Source organism: Parus major, chromosome 3 (genome assembly GCF_001522545.3).
Source record: "Parus major isolate Abel chromosome 3, Parus_major1.1, whole genome shotgun sequence".
Taxonomy (NCBI): domain Eukaryota; kingdom Metazoa; phylum Chordata; class Aves; order Passeriformes; family Paridae; genus Parus; species Parus major.
The window spans coordinates 32,727,546-32,750,801 of NC_031770.1; the positions used below are offsets into that span (position 1 = coordinate 32,727,546).

General features: G+C 38.4%; 1 protein-coding gene across 3 annotated transcripts in view; it reads right to left on the reverse strand.

Moving 5' to 3' along the window:
• Positions 1 to 6,063: 6,063 nt before the first annotated feature.
• Positions 6,064 to 23,256, reverse strand: part of PLD5 (phospholipase D family member 5) — a 181,261-nt gene continuing 164,068 nt past the window's right edge. For 2 of the 3 annotated variants that reach the window (XM_015621561.3, XM_015621559.2), the window contains exons 8-10: positions 22,307 to 22,472; positions 18,813 to 18,927; positions 16,564 to 16,891 (exon numbers count right to left, since the gene is read on the reverse strand). In XM_015621561.3, the coding sequence (XP_015477047.1) occupies positions 16,656 to 16,891; positions 18,813 to 18,927; positions 22,307 to 22,472 (517 nt within the window). In that variant the 3' untranslated portion in view covers positions 16,564 to 16,655. Of the gene's footprint in view, positions 15,583 to 16,253; positions 16,892 to 18,812; positions 18,928 to 22,306; positions 22,473 to 23,256 lie in introns of those variants that run through there. The other variant, XM_033512610.1, reaches the window with a different exon arrangement.

Consider the following 23,256-nt stretch of genomic DNA (forward strand, 5'->3'; position numbering starts at 1 on the left):
CTATTGTTGCCTATTTCTTACTTGTCTCATTCTACAGAATATAGTTAAAGAGCTTTCAGACTTGGAGAAGGCTTAGGACTCCAAGCGTGTTGGGACTGAAACCTCATGGCAGAGTGAATGCGTAGAAGTGTTTTTCAACTTTTTCCTCAGATTTTGTTTTATTTTTCCAGTTTCCTGTTTGTTATCCTTCCATCCCCTTTGTACCAATGGTGCAGTGTAGAATTCAGCTTATTTTCTTGGATTACTCATTCATTAGAGTGTAATATGTTTCTTGCCCTGCAAGCTCCAGGATCTTTACTTGTGTGAGTGACTTTTATCAAACCTCCAGAAAGAAGGGTGCATGTCAAGTAGCTCCCTCTATCATACATATACCATAACCATTGTGGAGGCATTAATTCTGACAAGGCATTGTAACAGCAAAATATGTGAGGCCTTGAGATAAATTCCACCCTTCAGTGTGAAAACTGACTTTTGAAGTACAGTTAATTTAATAAAATTTAATGTACACTTAGGTCAGAGTATAGATCAGTGATGAGGTACAGACTTCGACTCTTCTGCGCCATTTTCTTGCAAGCACTGATGTACAGACCTAAAGAGGTCAGGCTGCAGCACTCTTATCTATTTTGGGTGTCCCATGATATGGGTAAATCCACTGTATTGAGTTAGAACAACTTTTTTCTTCAGGTCAGGTGATTGAAAACATGGTATTTTTGAAAGATTCTGCTGAGAGTTTGATACTTGAAGCTGGGGAGCAAGCTTTCCAGGATGGTAGTCACAGCTTGGGATGCTATTTTCATTGCTTATATGCTGGGTTTTTCTTCATTAAGCTGATGTCACAGCCTTACCAGTCTCTGTTTTCTCTGCTTGTAGATCAGAAGATTTTTTAATTTTTTTTTTTTTTTTTAATTGAAGGGGTTCAGGAGAGTATTCTTGGACTGAAAATCACTGGATGTAGACTTCCCTGCTTTGGTTGTCTGTAAAGTATTTGCTGCAGTTCTGATATAACTACAGTCCATTTTGAAAGGGCCATCCCTGAGGTTTTCAGTATTTGCAACTCTCTAAATTCTGTATCAATATGAACAGAAATAAATATGTTGATCCTTTGGTTCTTCCTGAGATTATCCCATTGATGTAAATGGCACCTTTCATTAGAAACAGGTTTGTATGGCCAGGTCCTTAACTTTTAATCTTGACCCTGCAGATACTCTTGAACTGTACTGTTATGATAGCTGTACATGAGTTGAGATGCTTAAAGCATTAATAAGCCTTTAAAACAGAGCTCACTGAGCTGGTTCTGCTATAGAAGGCACAACCTTTCTGGGAGCTTGGAGATGTGTTGGCATGCTGAACATAGTCTTTTGGAGTACTATGTTACTGCAGCAGTAAAATCTACCTAAGGGCTTACTGCCATATTGGTTCATTAGTGGCTATATCCATAAAAAGGACACAGGGTAGGGATTAGAACATGACTCTTTGGTAACAAGCAATGATTTGTGCTATTATCTTTGTGTTATCTAGCATCATGAATGAGTTTTAAACTGCAGGCTGCAGAAGGCTGTGCAAGGCTTGAAGAAACATCTCTTTTCTGTCTCAAAATAGGACTTGGTTCAGAGGAAAAAAACAGAGACGCGGGAGTCTGAAAAGTGGATCATTGCTGCTCAATGATTGCTCTGCCCTCTGATTTCAGACTCCCCGTGCATTATTTTGATGGCACTGTTGCACCGTTGGTTGTGGGGCTGCAGGAATGAAGTGATTTGGAAGATATCTTGCAGTGAGCCAAACACCTGTTCTGAAAATTTTTCTTTTGTCTATAATACAGTTCCAAAACCTGGGTTACATGTAGCAGAATTCCTTAGTTGAGCTGGAGTTTTGTGCTGGGACAATAAGTTTAGGCTGTTCAGGAGTTATTTAAGCAGGGACAGTCTGTCTCAGGACACGATTAGTGTTTTATGCACTTCAGCTACTTTAAAGAGCATGCTTGTGCTGGTTGTGGCTGGGGTAGGATTCATTTTCTTCCGAGGAACTATGTTTTGGATTTGTGCTGAACACTGGGCTGATAACACAGAGGTGTTTTTGCTGTTGTTGAGCAAGGCCTGCATAGACCTGAGGCATCTGCTCTCTGTACTGCCATGGCTGACAAGGAATTTGGGTGTGCATGGGATGTTGGGATGAGACACAGCTGGGACTGGTGACCCTAACTGACCAAAGGGATATTCCAGCCCATATGTCATTCTCCTCAGGATATGAACTGGGGGGAAGGAGGAGAAAAGCAGGGGGATGTTTGCAGTAAACATAGTTGTCTTCCCAAAGACAAATACAGGGCACCTGTGATGCGGCTCTGCTCTCCTGGGGATGACTGAACACCTGCCTACCCATGGGAAGTGGTGGACTAATTCCTTGTATGGCTTTGCCTGTTTGCATAGTTTTTGCTTTCCCTATTAAACTCAACCTCAATCCACGAGTTCTCCAACTTTTACCCTTCCAATTCTCTTCCTGGCCCCTCTAGTGAGGGGTGAGTGAGCAGCTGTGTGGGACCTGGCTCCTGGCTGAGGTTAAACCATGGCAGTGCTTTTAAGAAATCTGTATGTGAAAGAAAATGGTTTTTCTACTTTTTATTTTGTTACTTGGCGCTAAAGGGGTTAGCAAAGTCCAAGAGCATAGCACAGCTGATTTGCTGTTGCTCTTACTGGGATACAGGTACTGTCACTTGCTGGGTTCTTTCAGTGCAGCTTTGCTTGAATACATGTGGCACTCTGTGAGAAATGGGTATTGGTACTCAAAAATTAGTCGCGGGTAATGGAGGGCTCCCTTTTTGTAGGAAACTGTAAAATTCTTGGAGATGTCAACATTTTTGGGATCAGTGCCCTACTTTAACTGATGAAATGTATGTTCTGCCTTGGAGGTGGATATCAAGTCTGAGAAGGATGTGTATCCTATGAAAAACATTATAGTATTGTAAGGAAGCATCATCTGCTTTACTTGAAAGGTGGCCTTTCTAGTGCACGCGATCCCAAATGGAGAGGTGTGGAGGCCCAGAGGCCTCTTACCAAAATGCCTCAAACCTGGAGGGCCAGAGGCAGAAGGAGAGAGAAGTTCCTCTAGAATAAAGTAAGAAAAGGCCTCCCTCCTGTTGGCCTTTTGCAGCCACAGGTGGTGTATTTTGTGTTTGGTGCCGCTGCACCACTTTCCCCTGTCCCTATTGGACATCAGTCCTCAGATCCACCCTTTTTGCCCCTCATTTAACCCTGCGCCCTTAGCCCAAACCTTGGGTCTTGTTCCTGCACCTCTTTGAAGCTATGTTCAATAAACCAGTTGTTGAATTGTCAAACAAAAACCCATCCCTTTGTCTTAAATTGTCAGCATTTTCTACAGTATGCTCCGGGCTCAGAGAACGCTGCTCACTTTCTGGGATCTCCTTGCGGCACACGCTGTAACAAAGTGGTGCCCTGAACAGGACCTTCTTGGAGAGAGGACAGATCCCTGAGAGCGACTCCAATGATGAATCGGCTGATCCATCATTGCCGGATGTAAGACACCTTCGGGTAAGCTACCACCCAGAAGCAGGACCTGAGTTTTATCGGGTGCCACAGGGAGAGCTGGCACCCTCCCAGCGGCAGGAGGACTGGCTCTGCTGATGACGCCCACAAAACTGTTGCAGGACCTGCACCCAGATCCACCAGAGAGTTGGCGGTGAGCCACCCGAGATCCAGGCTCCTTTTGTTTAAATCTTGTGGGTGGGCAACTCCTTTTCATCAAGGGTAGCCATGGGGAATGTGTTGTCCCAGGCTGAGAGGGAGGTATATGTGTAAGTTAGAGAAGTTCTGATCTTAGGGGGAAAACCGTTTTAGCAGAGTTTAAAATGTTTCGTTCATTGGCTGTTTAAGGAGTTTCCTAATGTTTCTAGTGACCCAGTTTATCAAATGGCATTTTGGGACTCTGTTGGGGAGAGGCTTTATTTTTTGCAAATGGAAGGGGGTGTTAAGGGTTGCAAAGTTTTATCCCATTTTTTTATTTGATTTATGAGGCTGTTTCCGTTTTCATAGTTCAGTTTTGCTTTCCCAGTTTGCACAGTTCTGCCTCCCCCCGTCCCTCCCAGTTCCTAATCCCACTACGCCTGAGAAGGGGATGGGAGATGGAGCACGCTTAGTGTACAGGTGACCTACCTGCCGTCTGTCATCTCCCCTCCGTCTCTGTCCCGTACACTGGCTGGTAGTGACCATGCCGCCCTGGATTGTATCCCAACCCATGTTTGGTCTTCCGTCGGCCCCGTTCCCCCGCCCGATTCAGTGCAGGGTGGCGCCCATCCCGTGAGGGGAGCCGCCATTTTGACTCGCTCCCGCTGCCCCGGCCCCTCCACACCGCCCGCCCGAAGCCCCAGCGAGCGGGCGTCTCTCCCCTTTTCCCTCTGCCCCTCCAGGGTTGAGGCATTTTGCTAACAGGCCCCTGGGCCTCCACAGAGAGGGGACCCACCCATCTCACCATGATCATCTCATTCCACAGGAGCACAAATCCTGTTTTGATCAAAGGCAGTGAATAGGATAAAATCCTTTCCTTCCCTGTGCATCAGTCCAGTGGCAGTGGCCTGCACTGTAGCTGTGACTCCGCAGCTGATTTCTTTCCAGCTACTGGGACTGAAATTTTTTTTGGTCTTCTTATGGAATGCATCTGAACGTTTTCAAGCTTATTTCCAGAGTAAATGCATATTTGGATAGGAAATTTAACATGAAAATAGATGTCAGCAGCTGAATTTAAATTTTTGTATATTTTGCAGACTAATTGTAGTGATACAGTACACAGTAAGCAATAATAGTTAATAATTTTCTGTAAACAGGACTAATATTTTGTTTTCTGCTTCATATTATTTTTGTGAAGTTGCATACGTGAAAAGAATATTGTGTTCCTAAATGCATAATTTTATTAAATGTATACTTAATTTTTTGTGAAAATGGACAATAAAATAATTGTTTTGCAAAAGGCATGCAAAATGTGAAAGTGCTCTGATATTGTCAAAAAAAATGGTAACATAAATAGTTTGGGAATTAAAGTAAAGCTTCTTTTCATGGGAATTGAGTCCTTCTCCTTGTTCTGCCCTCCTCACTCCTGCTGTACCTGAAATCTGTTCAGGTGTTGTATTTGAAATACTGCGGGTCACAGGGCAGCAGCTACTGCTCACCCCACTGGGATCTCTGCAGTCAAAAGCTGCCTTCCTGGTGCAACATAAAACAGCTCTTACACAAGCACATGCCACTGAGGCCACTGCTTAGCTCGAGCAATTCAGCTTCCTCCCATCCCCTGTCAGTCTTCACCTTTTTGAGTATTATCTGCTGCTGAGTGTTCTCATTTACAAGCTACTTGGAACATGAGTCTCCATAGAGCAAATTATTTTGAATTAGACCTGGTAGCAGCTTTTTAGATGCAAATCAGAGGGGAATTTATGTTCATTTGGTTAGGACTCCTATAGTCTTAAAATGTGACAGGAGTCCTGGCAACAGAAAAGCACAATGACTCTGTCAGTCTCCAAAGAAATGAGAAATTCAAGGTAGTGCCTGCTTTTCCAGATTCCAGCTAGAATTTTCATGCAAATCTATTAGGAAAGAGCATCATGTTGCAGAGGTCCCAGTGATCTGGCACCAGTGCCAGTGCCGCTCAGGCTCTGGAGAGCTCTAGATGGAGGCACCAGGTGGTCTGTCAGTGTTGCCTGGTGTGATTTTGGGGTGTGTATGTATAGAGGACTAGGTTAGCCAGGGTACTGGAGCTGGACAGGAGGGGCTAGTATCTGAGATTTCATGTTCATAGAAACAAACAGACCAGAGAGAATAAGAAAAACATTATGTACTGAAACAAGATTCTTTATTTCAGTGCAGTAAAAAGAAATGGGAGTTACTTTGCTTTGAATGAAAGTACCGAAACTAAAAAATGGAGCAGATAAAATACCTTCGTGTAGTACTAGGAATCCTTGGATATTAAAGCAGTGAAAAATGATCTCTATGATGCTGCAGCATTAAAATCAATATCTACATATCTTTAAATTAATACATTACCACCTTGATTTATGTTATATCATTGGTAACTTAGTTTCCAGCAGTATATTACCACTGACAATGCTGTCTTAGCCATCAGTCTTTCAGCCAGTGAATTCCTTACACTTAAAATGCATTGGTGGAGACGCAACACCCTGTACCAAGCCGGCTTTCCAAAACATCAGCAAAATCAGTCTCTTTTCATTTTTCTTCCAAACAAATTAATTTGATCAATTTTGTTAATTGCATTGAACTTTGGTTATGAATAGTAATACTGTAAACAGTGGGCCCAGTTCATAATCAAATAACATAAACTCATTGTATTAAGGTCATAAGAACTGTTTAAAGAAATAAAAAAGATTGCTACATTTTTGTCATCCTGCAGCACCAAACCCAATGGCTGCTCAGGACTGGGCTTTTTCAATTACAGCTTGCATCAGGACAGGTCATCTGTTTTCCTAGTAAATGCAGATTTACATTTTTAAAGATACCAAAGCATACCAACACAGTGGTTTGCAGCAGAGTCAATGGCCCCATTTACAGATTGAGGGATAGTGTTGGTTTTTTTTTTATAAAGAAACATTAAGTACACAGGTATTGCTTGAACCAAGCCCATTGTCTAAAGGAAGCACATTTCTTGCCAAAATAAGTCTTTACGTATGAACGTTTTTATAATGCATTTGAATAGCTGCTGTGCAAGTTATTAAAATCATGTGTCTTGCAGCTTACACTTTGTACCAACACAGAGAAATGAATAAACATGCAGTAAAATATAGCATTGTTTAGAAAATAATGTGTAAAAAAACATTCAGTATCTTATATTAAAGCATTTACACTGCATAGGCATTCATATAAGGATATAGTATAATAAAATTTATCAAATATACAAGCATGCAGCAGTTGCCTTATATTCACAGTTCTAGAAATGACCACACATCGATTTCCTCAAATATAAACTGGATTATCCAAAATAGATTTTGCAGCCACTCTCCGTTGCAGTGGCGAACTATGTTCTCATGTGCATTGCAGATACTGACCTATATAACAGGCCTAAGCTATGCTGCTGTATTGTACACATCTGTGATAAATACTGTGTTTTGGAATAGGAAGGATAATGAGAAGTGATCCGTACTTCTCATAGCCAAACTTGGAGACTACACAGTGCTTGAATTGAACAAAATATATACACATATTAATTGTATTCTCCTTAGAGAGCAATACTGTAACCTTGCCACATATCTAGCTACTGCATAAGCTGGCCATGCAGTTTTCAAAATAAGTTTAGACAGATTTTTCTATTTGATATTTATTCCATCAGAAGAGGTATAGTAGGAAACATATAGTACATACCCTTTTTGCTCTGCAAACTCTACACAGGATTCCTGATATTTTTAGATTGTGTTGGGAAATATAATGCCGTGCCAAAACCATACTCAGAGATTTAAAATGTGTTTGCAGATAGATCTTCTTTCTTCATTTGCTCTTTTGAAGATGGTGGTGTTTTATATTTGATGGTGAGCTTGGACCATCTTAACTATCACAAGACGACAAGTACCCAGATTAGACCCCCTCTGTGGCCAAATGCCACCCGGAGGATAAAGTTGAGGTCATGTGGCTTGAAGCTGTCTGTGGTTTTGACTCGCTTGTTATTGCCTAGATTGGCAGGTTAACCAAGAGTGTGACTTCAGGCCAACAGCAAAAAGAATACCTGGAGTCAAGGCTTGTGTTAGTTGTGCAAGGTTTGCAAAATTGAGCTCTAGACCCTGATACAGGTTTTGGGTGTGCCAAGGTGAAATCTGATTGAGGAGTATGTATTTAGACCCTTTCCCTGTCCAGGTATTTTTCCAGTAGTGCCTGCATTCTGCTTTTGCCCTGATTTCTCCTGTCTTCTTACATAGTAATTTGTGTGTCTTTAAACATTGTGTGCATGCACTTTCTTCTTCTGAGCACTTCAGGTAAAGCTAGTGGAAGTAACCTTGTAGGATGTTACAGCACCAACAATGCAAGTTGCAGGGATTCATCCTTGTATACAAGGCAGCAGCAAGGGATACAGAAACAGCATTCAGGAAACAGCTTGAAAGGGAAAAAGGCAGATGAGGCAGAGATGTTGGAAACATTTGCTAATTTGCAAAGTGGAGTATGGAAAGGGAAGAAAAGTGGGGCAGTGATTGCTGTTCTCTCTATTAAAAAAAAATGTATAACCCTCTCTGGAATGTTTTATTCAGAGAGAAACACTGCCCTTAGTTTTTTTAAAAAGTGAGCTTTTGCACACATGCAGTGTAGGAATGATAAGGTGGGTAGGTGGCTTTGGTGTGTCCTATCAGAAATGGTGACACTGATGTCCCTCTGTGCTGCAGCCAGGAGTCCACTTTGGTAACTCGTTATTCTGAGTCTCTTTGTGTGCATATTTGCATTTTCTAGTAAAGGATATGTGGCCCTTTCCAGAAAGCTGTACTATTTCCTGTCAGCCTTATTTACAAGTAGGACAGCAGTGGAACAAGTAATTGTGCTAGAGATGTTCCAAGCACTTCTGACAGATACTCCTTTTTCCTTTGAGGACGTGTCTCTGTGTTTATGTGTGTGAGGAGCCTGAAGTCTGTATTTGGAATCTGATACAAGGACATTTGGAATCTGAGCTGGATGGAGGCATTTGAATGCTTTTATTGTATCAACTAGCACTTAGAGAATGGGCTTGCAGCTTTTTTTGGTTGTCTTACTTGCTGCCACAGATATTGCTTTTCTGCCTTTCTCCAGATATTTTTTTTTCTCCAGACAGTTCAGTAAGATCTCTGTGGTGACATCTGAAGACACAACTGTTGTGAGAAGTGACTGGTTTTCAATGATTATTTGGCAGCAAGATCTGTAGAAATAATCACAGAATCCCATTTTTTAGCCTTCCTTTTAAGCTGTATACATTGAGAAATGGACATAAGACTTTTAATGTTGAAATCAATGCAGTTCTCTGATTCTTCTCAGTATGTATCACTGCATACTGAAAGCAGCAGTTCAGATGTGGGGACTGTCCATTAAAGTAAGAGTTTTGGTTTATAAATTCCACTCTCATTAATCTGAGGTGCTGCATTAGCTTCTCATTTATATTCCCAAGTCTCATTTGTTGGCCAAAATGAGAATGCCTTGTAGTTTTGATCATGATTTTTTATGTATTTTAATATTTGTACTAGGTTCTTTGGATTCCTCACTGGAGCTACCCTTTGTTTTTCCTCTTCACAGGGAAAATTCTTACAGTCTAGTTTGGAAATGTCTTTGAAGAATCTGGGGATTGTTAAAAGCAGATGCCACAACTGTCTTGAGCATAGTGAGAAGGAGAAGGAGCTCTCCTGAGAAGTCTGACAGTTTGCCACAAAGAAATTGGTACAAAAGCTGTGAGCCCCAAGTTCCCGCAGAGATGCACCATCTTTTGAGAATTAATAGAAGTCAGATGCATAAGATCTTTGCTTCCTTTAGAAACCTTATCAGCTCTAGTTCTAGTAGCAACCTGGCCTATTCCCTCAGAAGAGGAAGCAATGTTACTTGCTTCTTCCAGCTCTCTTACACAGCGAAGAAATCAGTTCAATTCATAAAGATGAGAGACATTTGACTTCTCACCTTTTCACACTGAAGTTAGCCACACATTTCAGTCATTGCAAATCTGGCTGAGTGGTAAAGAATGGTTTATTCTAGAACAAAGTAAGTTCACTAGAAGAGATATTTATATAATCAGAAGAACCTCTACCTCATTTAAGACTTTTCCAAGTATTCACCCCACCCCTACCCTTAATCTCTTTTTCCAGATTTTGCATGTGTGTCTTTCCAGGTGAAGAATTACATGAGGCACCTGGAATTATGTGCTTGGCCTTCTTTATTATACTTTCAGTATCTCATTAGATGAGGGATCTCTCAGAGGGCAAGAACATGTTGAACAGCCAGCAGTTTTCAGAAAAAGCAGGTGACTAAAAATATTTCATTTTCTTTGCTACTCAGGCAATGACTAATGTAAGGCCTGGACTGGGTTGCTGAAGAAGTAGAAGACAATAAGAGGACAAGTTAGATGAGAGGAAGCCCTCTGACCTTTAGAAAGAAACAGCTATCATTTCCAGAAGCATCTTGCTTTTTTGCCAAGTTTCAAGTAAAACACTGAATAGAGTTACAGTGTCACTTGAAGAAATACAAATAAGTAATATTTGCAGAGTAATTTAAGAGATTATTGTGAAGCAATTGAACATTGAATGAATCCAGTAGAAAATATTTGTTAGCAGGTCAGTCAATAAAATGCTGGTCTACAAACTTCTCATTTTACATTTTATATGCTGTTTTGCTTAGACACTACTTATAACAGTGCATGCCTTTAATCTTTATCAGAAAGATTCATTCCCCATTAAAACCCTCATTAAGTCCCTCAAAGTTACATTTGAAAATAATTCTAGCTTCTAAGTGACTTATAAACTTTATACAGTTAGCTCTTCTGGAAGGATTCCTCTTCCTCATTTGGGTGTGTCAGGTTGGATTGCCTAATATTTGTGCTTAATTTTTACCAGTTTACCAGTAGTTCAGAATGGTATCTGTCTGATGGCTGTATTTGTACATTGAGAAAACAAGCAAATCACATGCAAATGCTGTGTGTGATGCAAAATTTGTGTCAAAAAATATATGCTGTCAATTCTTGCTTATATTACACTAGAAACTTCTAATGTCCAAGGAGGAGTCCCATTTCAAATACTGCTTTACTGCTTGGTACCTGCTAAACAGAAATCAATGGGCTTTTAGTCATGTTGATTTCTTTCTGTTAAGCATAGGTTCATAGTTGTTACAGATTCCTTCCACATTCTGAAAAAAAAAGGGAGTTCACTCGCATAAAGATGAACGAGGATGCATAAGAGACACAGCATTTGGCAGAGAAAGGAGGAAAGTAAAAATGCAGTCCAGAGCTTTTATGTCAGCATCCAGTCCATTAACTGATCCAAGTTAATCAAGCTGATCCAAGTTAGCTTGCCTCTGGCTCTTTTTGCCCCTTCCTCTCTACCCTTAATACATTTTATGATGTTACAAGAGGGATGGATTTTACTGTATGAGATTTAGTGTCCACCATGTGTTCACACAACACTATTGTGATACATGTAATTCATATTATTCATGTTTGTGGCCATGCAGCATAAAATAATCCTCTGGAATGCTGCAGTTGCTAGCCATTTTATTATATTTTATGTTCTGTAGCCTGAATTGCCCATCAAACTTCTTTCTGTTCTTATAGGGAGAATGAACATGATTATTTTACAGCATTAAAAAGTTATTGAGTCTTCCTGTAAAATTGCAGCGTAGAATTTGTTGTGAATGAAATAGAGCTGACTACATTACTGTAGCAGAAAAATTTGCAGCCAGAATTTAATTATGGTCTTAAAAATCTATTTTTAATAGTGTTTTCAGAAATAGGCTGCAGTAGCTTGATTTTTGTCCTACATGTTTTTGAACTGTAGGAAAAACCTGACATTAGCATGTTAATGCAGCTGTATCACATGGATACGGAATATAAATGTGTTTTCATGAAAACCCAGTTTAAGTTACTGTGTTGAACCACTCAGTACAGCTGGATTCCTCATTCGGATTCTTTGTAAATTCCTGATTGCAAGGTTGTTCAAACAATTCTCACAGACTTTTTTTGGAAGCCTATGCAAGGTTAATCTAAATAGGAGGTACAATAGAGAGCTCCACTTTATTTTATAGGACTGGAGTTTGTCCATTGACTTCAGCACCCTTCAGAGCGTAAAGCATATGAGTTCTTTTCTTGTCTAAACTATTTTGAATGAGGTCTCTTTTACATGCTAGTTTGGCAAGCTTCTAAGGCATTTGTGCAAAGTGATGATCCAAGAGCAACCTGATTCAATACTGAGAAATTCATAAATAACATCCAGCGGTAATTAAAGTGAAAAACAGCTAAGAAAAGCAATCTCCTACAGTATCAGTTGAGCTGCTATACTTTGCAGTGTTAGAAGTGGAGCATGTTCACTGGTACCTTCAACTTGGGAGGCATCATTGTGAATTTTAAGCACACCAAGGACTCATTCTGTTTTCTTTACATAGATTGCATTGGAATAATGATGATGAAAAACCATGAATATATAATAGCTGTAGATAGAGAAAGAGTGGAAGAAAAACACAGCACCAGAAATTACCATCTGGAAACATACTAAACATTTAGTCAATATATTTGTATTAAAATGAAGAGTTAATTTCGAAGACCAGAAAGGTTTTAAGATAACTTAGTGCACTCTACAAGGCCATTCTCAGGAGTCAAGTATATAATTATCAGAGACCGAGATATTTAGAACTTCAGATTGAAGAACTGGAATAGCCATCTGATGTCTTTACCATCTTGATGAGAGTGCATACACTCTTTCCAGTAAGTACACACTAAAGTTACAAAAAACCCTATAAATTTTCTGGTTTTTTTTCCTTAGATTAGGCTTAACTGGCAGGTAACAGAATTTATTTGTTCAGTTTTTTGTGTGCGCAAATCTCAACAAAGTAGTAGAATTTAGGTTGCTGGTAATCTAGCAAATAAAAATTTGGAGGCTTTTCTACTTATTTCTCAAGCTCTCTTCTGAACCACCAGCACAGCCTGGATTTACTGGGAGGAACACCTGGCCCTGTATTGGGAAAAATCTATATCTGTTCCTGTTAGGGTACAGCTATAGCTATTGTGCTGTAGAACATAATCCATGCCTTTCTGGTCTTCAAAGAAGAGGTGAGAATAGTTGTGGATACTAGTTCATGCTTCAGGCAGAAAAAGTAGCAGGCCCAAAACAACTTGAGAATTAATATGCAAGATCAGGAAAGTAGCCACTGTGTGTGATATTTGGACTTCAACCTCTGCTTACAGGAATTTCTGTGATTATGGTTTTGATAGCAGCCAGATGTTAGGGGAATTCAGATTTTATACCTTGGCAGGACAGAATAATTTAACTGTGTTGTAGATTATTTGATAATGAAGGCAAGAGTAAATTGTGAAATGTAGATCTTGAACTGTGATTGGATAAAAATGCTCCAGTTTAGATGTGCTTGTGGTTTGGCCCAACACATCTCAGTCAGTTTTTGTCTTTTTGTGACTCTAGTTTTAGGTACTAAACTGTAAACATCACAATGTCTTCTTAGGAAGTTTGCTCTATGCCTCACTATTAGATACAGGATCTTTAGCAGGATTTCATGTGAGGAACAGTTAAACAAAATCTTGTATGAATAAGGCACTAGTAAATGTTTGCAGCAAACAACAATTACAATCTATATTCTTTAAGAATAAAACTGTTCAGTTTAGGAAATTGCCTTTAATATGACAGAGTTACCAACGCCAGTAAGAAGGGCTTAGAGAAAGTGCATCTTTTGGGTTATGCCTGTGAGGTCTGTGAGAAACCCCTGAATGCAAATCGCTGTTAAATTAGGAAATAGCCTGTGCAGTGGTGATACCCAGGAGATTGGAAGCAGGAGGAAACTAGTTTAGATTCTGATCCCTTCTAAACTAGTGTGAAATCACTGTAATGGATTTGCTTCCAATTTATTACAGTGGTAGAAGGATCTGAAGCCAAAACTGAGGCTGTTTTAGCAAATCTAGTTAAACAGTAACAGCACTGGCCCAGGCCAAATAATTGGCAATAATCCCCTTAGACAGTTTCAAAAAATAATCTGGTATTTTAAATTTCCTATTTGCTGAAGTCCAAGGATGCACTTTGTCTCTTGGCTAATGTAATAGATCAAGACCTTATGTACTACTTTGGAGCTGATGCCATTCTAAACAGTTATTACAGTATTGATCCATACTTTATACCAAGTGAAATTTGAGTCTGCCATTCCATTTATAGGTTGGCTGGACAGTATTGCACATTGCAAGTTGTTCAAAACCACCCAAATTCTTCCATTCATAAAACCAAAATATACTGCCACTTTTAAAAATACTTCTATGTATCTGTTCTTTGAGGGGGGGGTCATTAAAAACCAAGAATCTGTTTATCTAGCCAATAAGGAAATATTTGCAAACTAACATATCTTGTTACTATTCATGATCTGCATTTTCCTAGGATCTGTCCAGTAAAACTGTTTTACCATTCATCTGTTATACTAAATCAGTCAACTGTCAGTCCCATTTCATCAATAAATCCTGCTTTGTAAACAGCTTAGCTTTATGGTCTGATAAATTTGTGTCCTACTCAGATATCCTCCATTATTTATACAAGATGTCATTTAAAAAACTTAACATGTTTGCAGTATCCATAATGGAAGCAGGGAAAAAAACCCCTACATTGATTGATTACTGTATATTATTGCCATTAGGTGCTACAGTTAACAACTCCAGACAGGGTTTTGGGGATTTTTTTGTGTTTGCATGAATTATTTTGTATTTTATATAAGGACATGGTATTATCTCAAACTTTAAGATTACCCATGGGGTGATCCTTGGGGACCTCAGAAACTGTACAACTATCTCAAGCAGCTTTTAAAAATGTTGTGGCTTTTTGTTTGTTCATTTTGTGGGTTTTTGGCTCAAAACACTGAAGTTATTTGTGGTATAACTCAGCTAAAATTTTCACCAGAAATTAATCTGGACTAATACTTATTCTTAGAAAAACCAAAATCTCCACAGCAAGTAAGTACTGATAATCTTTCTCCCATATATACTATACATACTCTAAATTAAATACAGAAGGAAGAAAATCCAGAAATTTCTCCTCACAAAGATCTTTCCTCATAACAACTCAGGAAACCTTTTTCTTTTTAAATACGTGTTTCTTTTCAGTATGTCAGATTATATGCTTTTGTGTGAGACTAATACATAGCATGTGTTTATCTGAATATCAGAAAATGTTATTGACTATTGGAGCTGTGCAAAACAGTTTCTGTAAAAGTTGGCAATCTTAAAAGTTTTTTGATTTATCATTATTTTCAGTAAGATGATGTAAATCTTTGCAATTGCAAAATAAACAAAGATTCTTCGTCAAAAGTGTGCCTTTGGGGGGGTCATAATTAGTCTTGTGGGGTACCTAGCTGTTAATTTATTAAAATTTCCTAAGCTGTGCTCACTGTAAAATAATTTTGAATTTATTTACCTTATAAGATATGTTTTGAAAGTCAAGGTGGGTTTATAATTTCTTTTTAAGATTAAACTAATACATTGGAATGTGGTTGGGTTTCTTTCTCTTTTTGCCCTCTGCTTTTGAAGTGCACCTTCAGGAGATGAAAAGCCATCACTGTGGAAAAGGTTCTGTGAATATTTAACAAAACGCAGAATGCAGTTCTCTTTCATGGCTGTGTTTCTTCAATGGAAGCAGAGGCAAAATAGTGAAACATTTTTATTATGAAACTTATTTTTATTATGAAACTATGTTATTACATCTCTGACTGGAGAAAAATCTGTTGCCAAACATTTATGTCTATTTCTTCAAAGGGCAAATTCACACTTTTATGGAACACTTGCTTCTTGGTGCAACTTAGTTGTGATTGTAGAGGCACACTTCTGACACCAACTAAAACTGTGGTTGAAATGAAGGCATCACTTTTCTGTCCATGCAGGTGTATTTACCTATATGGATGACATTTTAACAAAAAAATGTCACTTAACAATTTTTATTTTTTTTTTTAGAATAAAAATTAGGAAAACAAATTCTTCAGGTGTAAAAATCAACAAAATTACTGTATGATCACTTAACAGCAATTATTGCAAGATTTTGCATAACCCTTGGCCTTTCTAAAAAGCAGTATTTGATTTTGAGATGTGCATTGGTTTAATAATGAGTCATCACATATCTGCTGACTCACATGTGATAAATATTTAACTTGGGGAAGAAATTTTCTTGGGATTACAAAAACATAAAAAAAAATCAGTCCTAGATTTTAGCTATTAACCCAGAGATTTTCACTGTTAGATGAAATGCATGTAATTGGAAATAACTATTCTGTTGAAAGGAATCCACAGTGCTTTGATAAAAAATCTGAGAGAATCTTTAGGGAATACAACGAACTTGATGAGGCCAACCCCTCAAAAAATTCTCATGCTGTTAGGAGATGAATGAATTACCAGTCCTGTAACTCCAATGTATTTTAAGGCTAGTTAGAAGACATGGAATAGTGATACTCAAAGTAAATGCTCAAAACCAGGAATTATTTTTATGACAGGGCAGTTATTTAAAGGGAATTATTTATATGGGTGAAATTTTGCTCATTCCTTTACATTTTCTAGTACAGTAAACCTACCATCTATTTGTATGTCAATAATAACTGATCTTAGAATGCCATTTCATAGCTTGAATCTTCATTTTGCCTCAAGGTTTGTTCTAACCAGGTTGGCAATTGGGGAAAGTCCTAAAACAGAAACATTGACACATGCTGATAAATTCAAATGTGGAACATTAAAATTCACATGGAAGTGGAAATGACATTCAGTGTTAGAAGTAATAAGTTTGAAAGTCTTAAATAATTCATATAGAGAATATAGGTTAGACAGATTTAATATAAGTGTGCTTTTTCCTAAAAACATCCCCCCCAAACCAAACTTTTTTTTTCTTTTTTTCTTTAAGTCTTTTGTCTGTAAATATGAAAGAAGGCTACACCCCAACATGATTCTTCATTGCCATACTAAATGGTAAAATAGTCTTTCTAATTCACATTGCTCATGGCAGTCTTATTTGAAGTTCCTTTATTGAGTTTGTGGTTAAAGCAGTTTGGGATTTTTGTTGGTTGTAAACTTTTGGCATAATGTGAATACCAGTCCCTTTCAAAAACAGCCTTGAGTTGCTTAATGATGCTTGTGCTGTTCCCCGCGTCTGCTTGGTTGATAACAAGGCCAGCTCCAGCATTCTGCGTAAAAGCATTTCCTACCCAATCAAAATTACCTGCAAGCAAAGGCAGGAATAAACAGTGAGTTTCTAACATTAAAAAAAACAAAAACAAACAGAAAACTCATCTCCCTAAAGGCAATCCAGAATGAAACACTACCACTTTCCCCAGTGCCAAGATGGAAATATTTTTTTTTCCTAATAGCAGCAGAAAAAAAAACAAACCTCTAATACTTACCATTCATAGTGAAGATTGTTTCTGGAAGTTTTAACAGTGCTAAGCCTTCAGAAGTGAAAACAGGTTCTTCTATTTACTCAAAACTAACTTGCTCTTCCTTTTACATCTATTACGTTATTACTCCATTTACTTTCTTCACTGGCCTTTTCAGTGCTAAGAATGACTTTTTTTTTTCCCTGTATGAACAATTCAAAGTTCCAAAGCAGTAGATCTTTTACAACTTACCTGTTGACAGACACTATTTTTGGAAAGAAAAATAGATTTTACTGGTTTATGCCAGTTATTACACTCTTTGTTGAAATCTAAGGTAACAAATAAGCACTTTGAATCCTGGGGATTGGAAGGTGAAAAGGATAATTGAACTAATGGAAATCAGGTAAATCAAGTGCTTTGGTTACTTTTTTAAAATTTCACTAAAACTGTAAATATTTTAAATTCTACACTTAAAATACATGTAGTATTTTTTATAAACTTCAGCAGGAAGTATTAAGAATTCTGAAGTTGTCAAGGGTGGTAAATTGAAACCTCATCACAAGGGACTATTTTTCCTGTGCTTTCAAGTAAAAGATGTATCTGGTCCTTAGCATCCATTTTTATTACTATAACAGATCTTTGATAATTTCTTTCTTTTATTTATACATAGCTAAGGATGCAAGGACAATGGGAAAGAAAAAGCCCAATTTGGCTAAGAATCTAGCTGTGTAGATGAGTTCCAAGGGACTGAGATTTGATCCAGCTATGTGAAAGAATTTAAAATTGAGTAGAAAAAATAATCTGGGAGAGGGGCAGGTGGGTATCATAAAACCTTCTGGAAACGAGGGAGGTATGAGCTGCAGTATTGGATGTAAAAAATAAGAATTGGATAGATTATGAGGGGTGTGTTTTGAGCCCATCAAGGTGGGCTTTTCAGAGAAGATTTCAGTTGTGTCTCTACAACTTGGGATGTCCCACTGTTGATGTGTGTGGGCTTTGTTTTGGATTGCAGCCTTTGCCCTCCCTCACTGCCTCTGCTATCACGGGTGGTAAGCCCTCAGCAGTGCATCAGTAAGATCCCTAAAGCACCCAGCTGCAGAACATCAGATGGCTTTTTAAAATGTCAGGAGTTGCTTTTGAACTCAGTAGTGGTTTTCTGATCCTGTAAGCTTATGCACAACTCAGATTTTTCAAGAGATAATTTTCAGCCTGCATTCAGTGGGCATTTGATTGGTAATGAACTTTTGTGAGGTGCAACACATCAATTTTACTGAAATACACCTTTAATCAAAAATACCGGTTAGATACATACCTAATGTTAGGAGGGTGTCTGAAGTGTCATTACAGTAAATGGAATAAGGCTTTGGATGATGAGGATGAACAGCATCTGTACAGTATTTGCCAGGATTGACCATAGCTTTAGTAATAACATGGGGAAAGGAGAACACTCCGTCTTTATTGGATTGCAGAACAAGAGAACATGATGATAATAATTATACCTGCTTCATAAATTGTGTCATATTTGTGTTTTTAGTCTGTTTTAAGATACTGAAAGTAGAATATTGGTCTTGAGAAACTGATTCAGAGGGGACAAAAAGGTTTTAAATGAGAAGAGTCTCTAAGTTCAAGCATCATCCAGGTTCCCAAGGAGATGAACTATTATCTTCACTTAAAAGAAAGTATCATCTGTAAATTGCTCATCTACAAAAGGTTGTTATTTCAGGCTTTTGGATACGAACTAGAATTTCTTGAGATGTGGTTACTTACCAATATATGCAGCTCCGTCGGTCACCATGTATTTGTTACGATTCAGTTTGGGAAGTGAAGTGTTCTTCTGTTCTTTAAGAAAGCAGGCACTCTCTTCCTCAAGGTCAAAGAATTTCTGCCATAAAATAGAAGGAAGCACAGGTTAATGAGAATTGCTCTATAAGGCAGAAAAAATACAGTCTGTTCACCAATCTTTATTGAAAATGAGTTAGTGCTACAGAACAGCTTGAGTTTTTATTGCCAAGCATTAACTTTAATAAAATTTTGCACATTCTATTTCTAATTAAATTCTCATAGCTTGTGATACTCCTGCCTTGGCATTCTGAACTATATAAAGTATATGGCTAGCGCATGCTAAAAGCAATACACTGTCAGGTAGTAAAGACTATAAAATGTAAAAAAAACCAAACCAAAACATCTTTCTGCTCTCTGTGGTAGCAGCCAGGAACTTTAACTCATTTCCTCATTTTTCAAGGGACATTGGGGTTTGAAGTCTGCTTCAGGATTGGCAGACACAGCAACAGCTGAATTAATACCTCTGCATTCACACATTACATAGTTTCCAACAGGAAATTTGACATTTCAGAAACTTAGAAGCTTCTCAGGATTAAATTTAGTATGAAGAGATCAAATCATCCAGGCAACAAAAGGAAAATGTTTTACCCTGGAGAGTGAAGTATGAGCAATATTTATTTATTTATTTATAACTTTAGAGCGATATGCACTCCTTTTCTGATCAGTACCAGACAAAAATGAGCAAGAATACACCTGCACAACTCAGAAATAGATTCATGTGGAGGCTCAAGAATAACTTGGCTGTATATAAATGGCTGTTCCATGCCACTCCTTTGTGTTTACCAGTTGTCTACACACAATTTTGTTCTAGTTCATGACTTCTGTTGGCCCTTTGAAAACACACACCTTTCTCTGTTCAACACTGCACCCAACAGAGGTGAATGCTTCCTGCTGCTCCTTTTAGAGTCAGATCAGACATCTGTGCACACAGGATGCATTTACAGGGTCAAGTACACAAAACTTAGAGAATATGGGAATTAAGGTTCCAAGAAGCACGATGGTGAGCTCTTCACCTTGAGTCTGCTCTTCCTGATTGAAGCTTTAATGTCATGACCACATGTGCATAGGACAGAGCTCCCTGCTTCAGCAGCAGTTTGATGTGCAGGTTACTCCTTGCCCTTTGGCTGTGCACTTATAGCACTTAGTTAGTCCTCAAACAAAGCTTTCTAGGTGAAAGTTCTTCCAGTGATCATTTTCTTCAGAGTACTTGTATCAAGTTTTCATTCTCAAAACAGTTTCAGTTGAATCCAGTAATAATTAATGCTTATGTGAAGGGGACTCTGAGATGCTGAAAATGCCAGGTGTAACAGGGTTGCAGTGCCCTAACTCTATAATTGCAGTTAGGCAAAACCAAAACTTGCATTAGCCTGGTCAGAGACCAGGAGAAAAGAGGAGATTTTCATCTAACACAGTAATTACATCTGCATCTCCTTCTCCAGGATGACCATTGGCAAACCAGTGTACCCTGCAGCTGCAGCAAGCCATTGGCACTCACTGGAAACTTTCAAGCCAAACTGGTCTTTCCATAAGGATAAGAAAAAAAAGGAAAACAATCAAGAAAAGGCATATCACAAGGATCAAAAGCTAAATTAAAAATAAGAAGTTACTGAGTATGCTTTGTAGGATATATTATCCCCAAAAGAACAGAACAGGGGGATAGGAAGTCATGTGGTGCAGGTGTGTGTGGCATTTTGGTCAGAACCGTACAGAGGTATTGCAGCAGCCTAGCAATTTGAAGTGTAATTTCAATCAGAACTTGTAACATGTTTCTCTTAAAATTTCAGTGGTTTTGTATATAAGCACACACAGTACATGTCTGCAAGACAGTATTTTTTGTACTGAGGTTAGTTTATGTTTTCTCATAGCCAAAGCATAACCAAGAGAGAAAAGGACTGTTTTCAATAGTTCAAAAGGTAATTTAGTTTATACTTGTTAACCTATTCTTTCTCCTCCATACAAACACATAGTTTTGTTTTACTTTGATCCTGGCAATAACAGGGGAATACAAAAGAAATGCAGCTTTAAAAAGCAGTTGTTCATCTGACATACTTTCTGAATTAAAAGAGTATTGAGATGGAGCCTATAGCACAGTTTTCAGCCAAAATCAAATTGATACCAGCAAACTCTGACCCCTGGACTATTACTCATACAAAGGTTTATTTAAGGCAGTGGCTCACCCAGACTGGGAAACTTGATGCACAGCACAGAGGTAGCTGACTCAGTGCTGTACCTTTACAGCTCTCTACAGCTGACTTTTTGACTGGAAGTTGTTTTTGTATTTTCTAACAGCAGAGACTCTAGCTGGACTATTTACCTAGAATAGATGTCTAGAAGTATATTTTTTTCCGTTCATCATTTAGTTCTTGACAAGATAAACCCTGTACAAAATATTTTACCTGCTGTAGATAGATGGCAATGGATATAACTATTAGGTACCACACACAAAAAAAATTTTGAGTACGTAAATAGAATTTTCATGATAAATATGGAACAAGATAGAAGCTACTTAAAATTGAAGTGGCTTAAACAGAGTCAACTATATATGGGGTTTTTTGACTTAAAACCGCACTTTATGCTGCTTTTTTACTGAGGAAACTTAGAATAACAACATACATTATGAAAAAAAAACCTATTTCTAGATATGCATAACATCACTTATTTTGTGTATAAGAAATAGTACTTCCTTTTTAGAATTGTAGACAATTTTCAAAAAGCCAGAAAAATTTACAGAACTATCAATTTAGGAAATCAAAATAATTCAGCAGATTATTTAGAATCCCAAGATCCAAGGTGGCTGATTTCCAGCGTGCCTCAATTTCATAAAAGTTAACTGTACTGCACTGGAGGTAGCATTTAACATACATTCTGTGCTTTAATACATTTGTATGGTATTTCTCACTTCCCTGTACTGCATGTCTAATGTTACACCAGGGGTGGTGTTTCTGGTCTTCACAATTTTGAGTTTGTAGTCTGAATTTAATGTAAAATCTTTAGTAATTTTTCTTGTACTTTGCAGTTGACTGAAGCAAAGGTAGATGCTTACACAGCTCAACAGTAAGATTACGTGAATGCAGACAAAAATCATATTTTTGTGCTGTCAGATTCAGTCATCTCACAGTATAAATACAACCAGTTGCTACAGTTCACTCTGTTGACTTTGCTGTGAAAGATCACATGTGATGTTTTGCACAGGCTATCCACCACATCAATTGCCTTTTGGCACCAATACTTTCTGTCTTAATTTTGAATTCTGTTACAACTAGGAGTAAATTATGTTCAATATTTTACATTACCCAGTTTTTAATTAAAGACTTTGATAATAACAGAAAAAAAAAATTTCAGTTGTTATGTTTTCTTCATTCCTTTTTTTTAGGGGGGTGCAATATCTTATATTTTAAAGCAATATGGATTATACTTACAACTTTCAAACTACAGCTTGGAACTTCCGTGCAAATAGCTTTCAGAGATGAAACAAAGTTAAAAGTAAGGGGATCTGTGTCTCTTGAGAAACTTATGAGAAGTCGTACTTTAATATTTCGTAAAACTAATGCTTCTCTTATCTTCCCATCTAAATATGGCCAGTACCTATGGAGAAAGAAGAAAATACTTGCAGAGAACATTTAAAACTTTAAAAAATTTGGGAGAGCCGCTCCCGTGCCTGAGAGCCGCAGCCAGAGGGCGCTGCTGGCCAGCCCAGACGCAGGATTTTCCCAGGTGGCACAGGTCAGGGAACCGGAACACCGGATCTCCCCCTGACTGACATCCCTTGTTTAATCCCTATGCATTGGGACCGTGCAGGCTGGGGACTGGAATGCCTTCTGTAATTTCCTCCTTGGCAAACAGAGCTGCTGTGCAGGGTGCCTGCATCTTTCAGGAGCAGCAGATGAGATGGGTCGCTTAAGGAGCATGCTATGTTTTTTCCTGATAAGAATTGCAGAAATTCTGCCAGGAATGGGATGGTGGCTTTCATGATGCTATTCTCACAACTGGCAATTAGCTTTGTATTCCTGACATTTGGTCATTTTGGTCTCCCTGCAGGTCAGGGCAGGGAGAATTAAACAAAGAAAAATGTATGTTTCCTACATTCCAGCAGCATCAAAACATCTGGGCTAATGAAATCTGAGCTCTATCATGCGAGAAAATAATTTACAAGCACGAACTGGGAGCTGGCAGGGAAAAGAAGCTGGGGCAGTGCCTCAAACACAAAGCCATGATGAAGGAAAAACGTTGAAGAATTCACAGGGTGGCTTCCCTGGATCTCCCTAATCAAGTAGATTTCTGAATTCTTCCACCATGAGAATAAAGTAAGGAGTATAGGAGATAACATAAACTGCAACACTGTAGTGCTTCTACATACTAAGATGTTCTC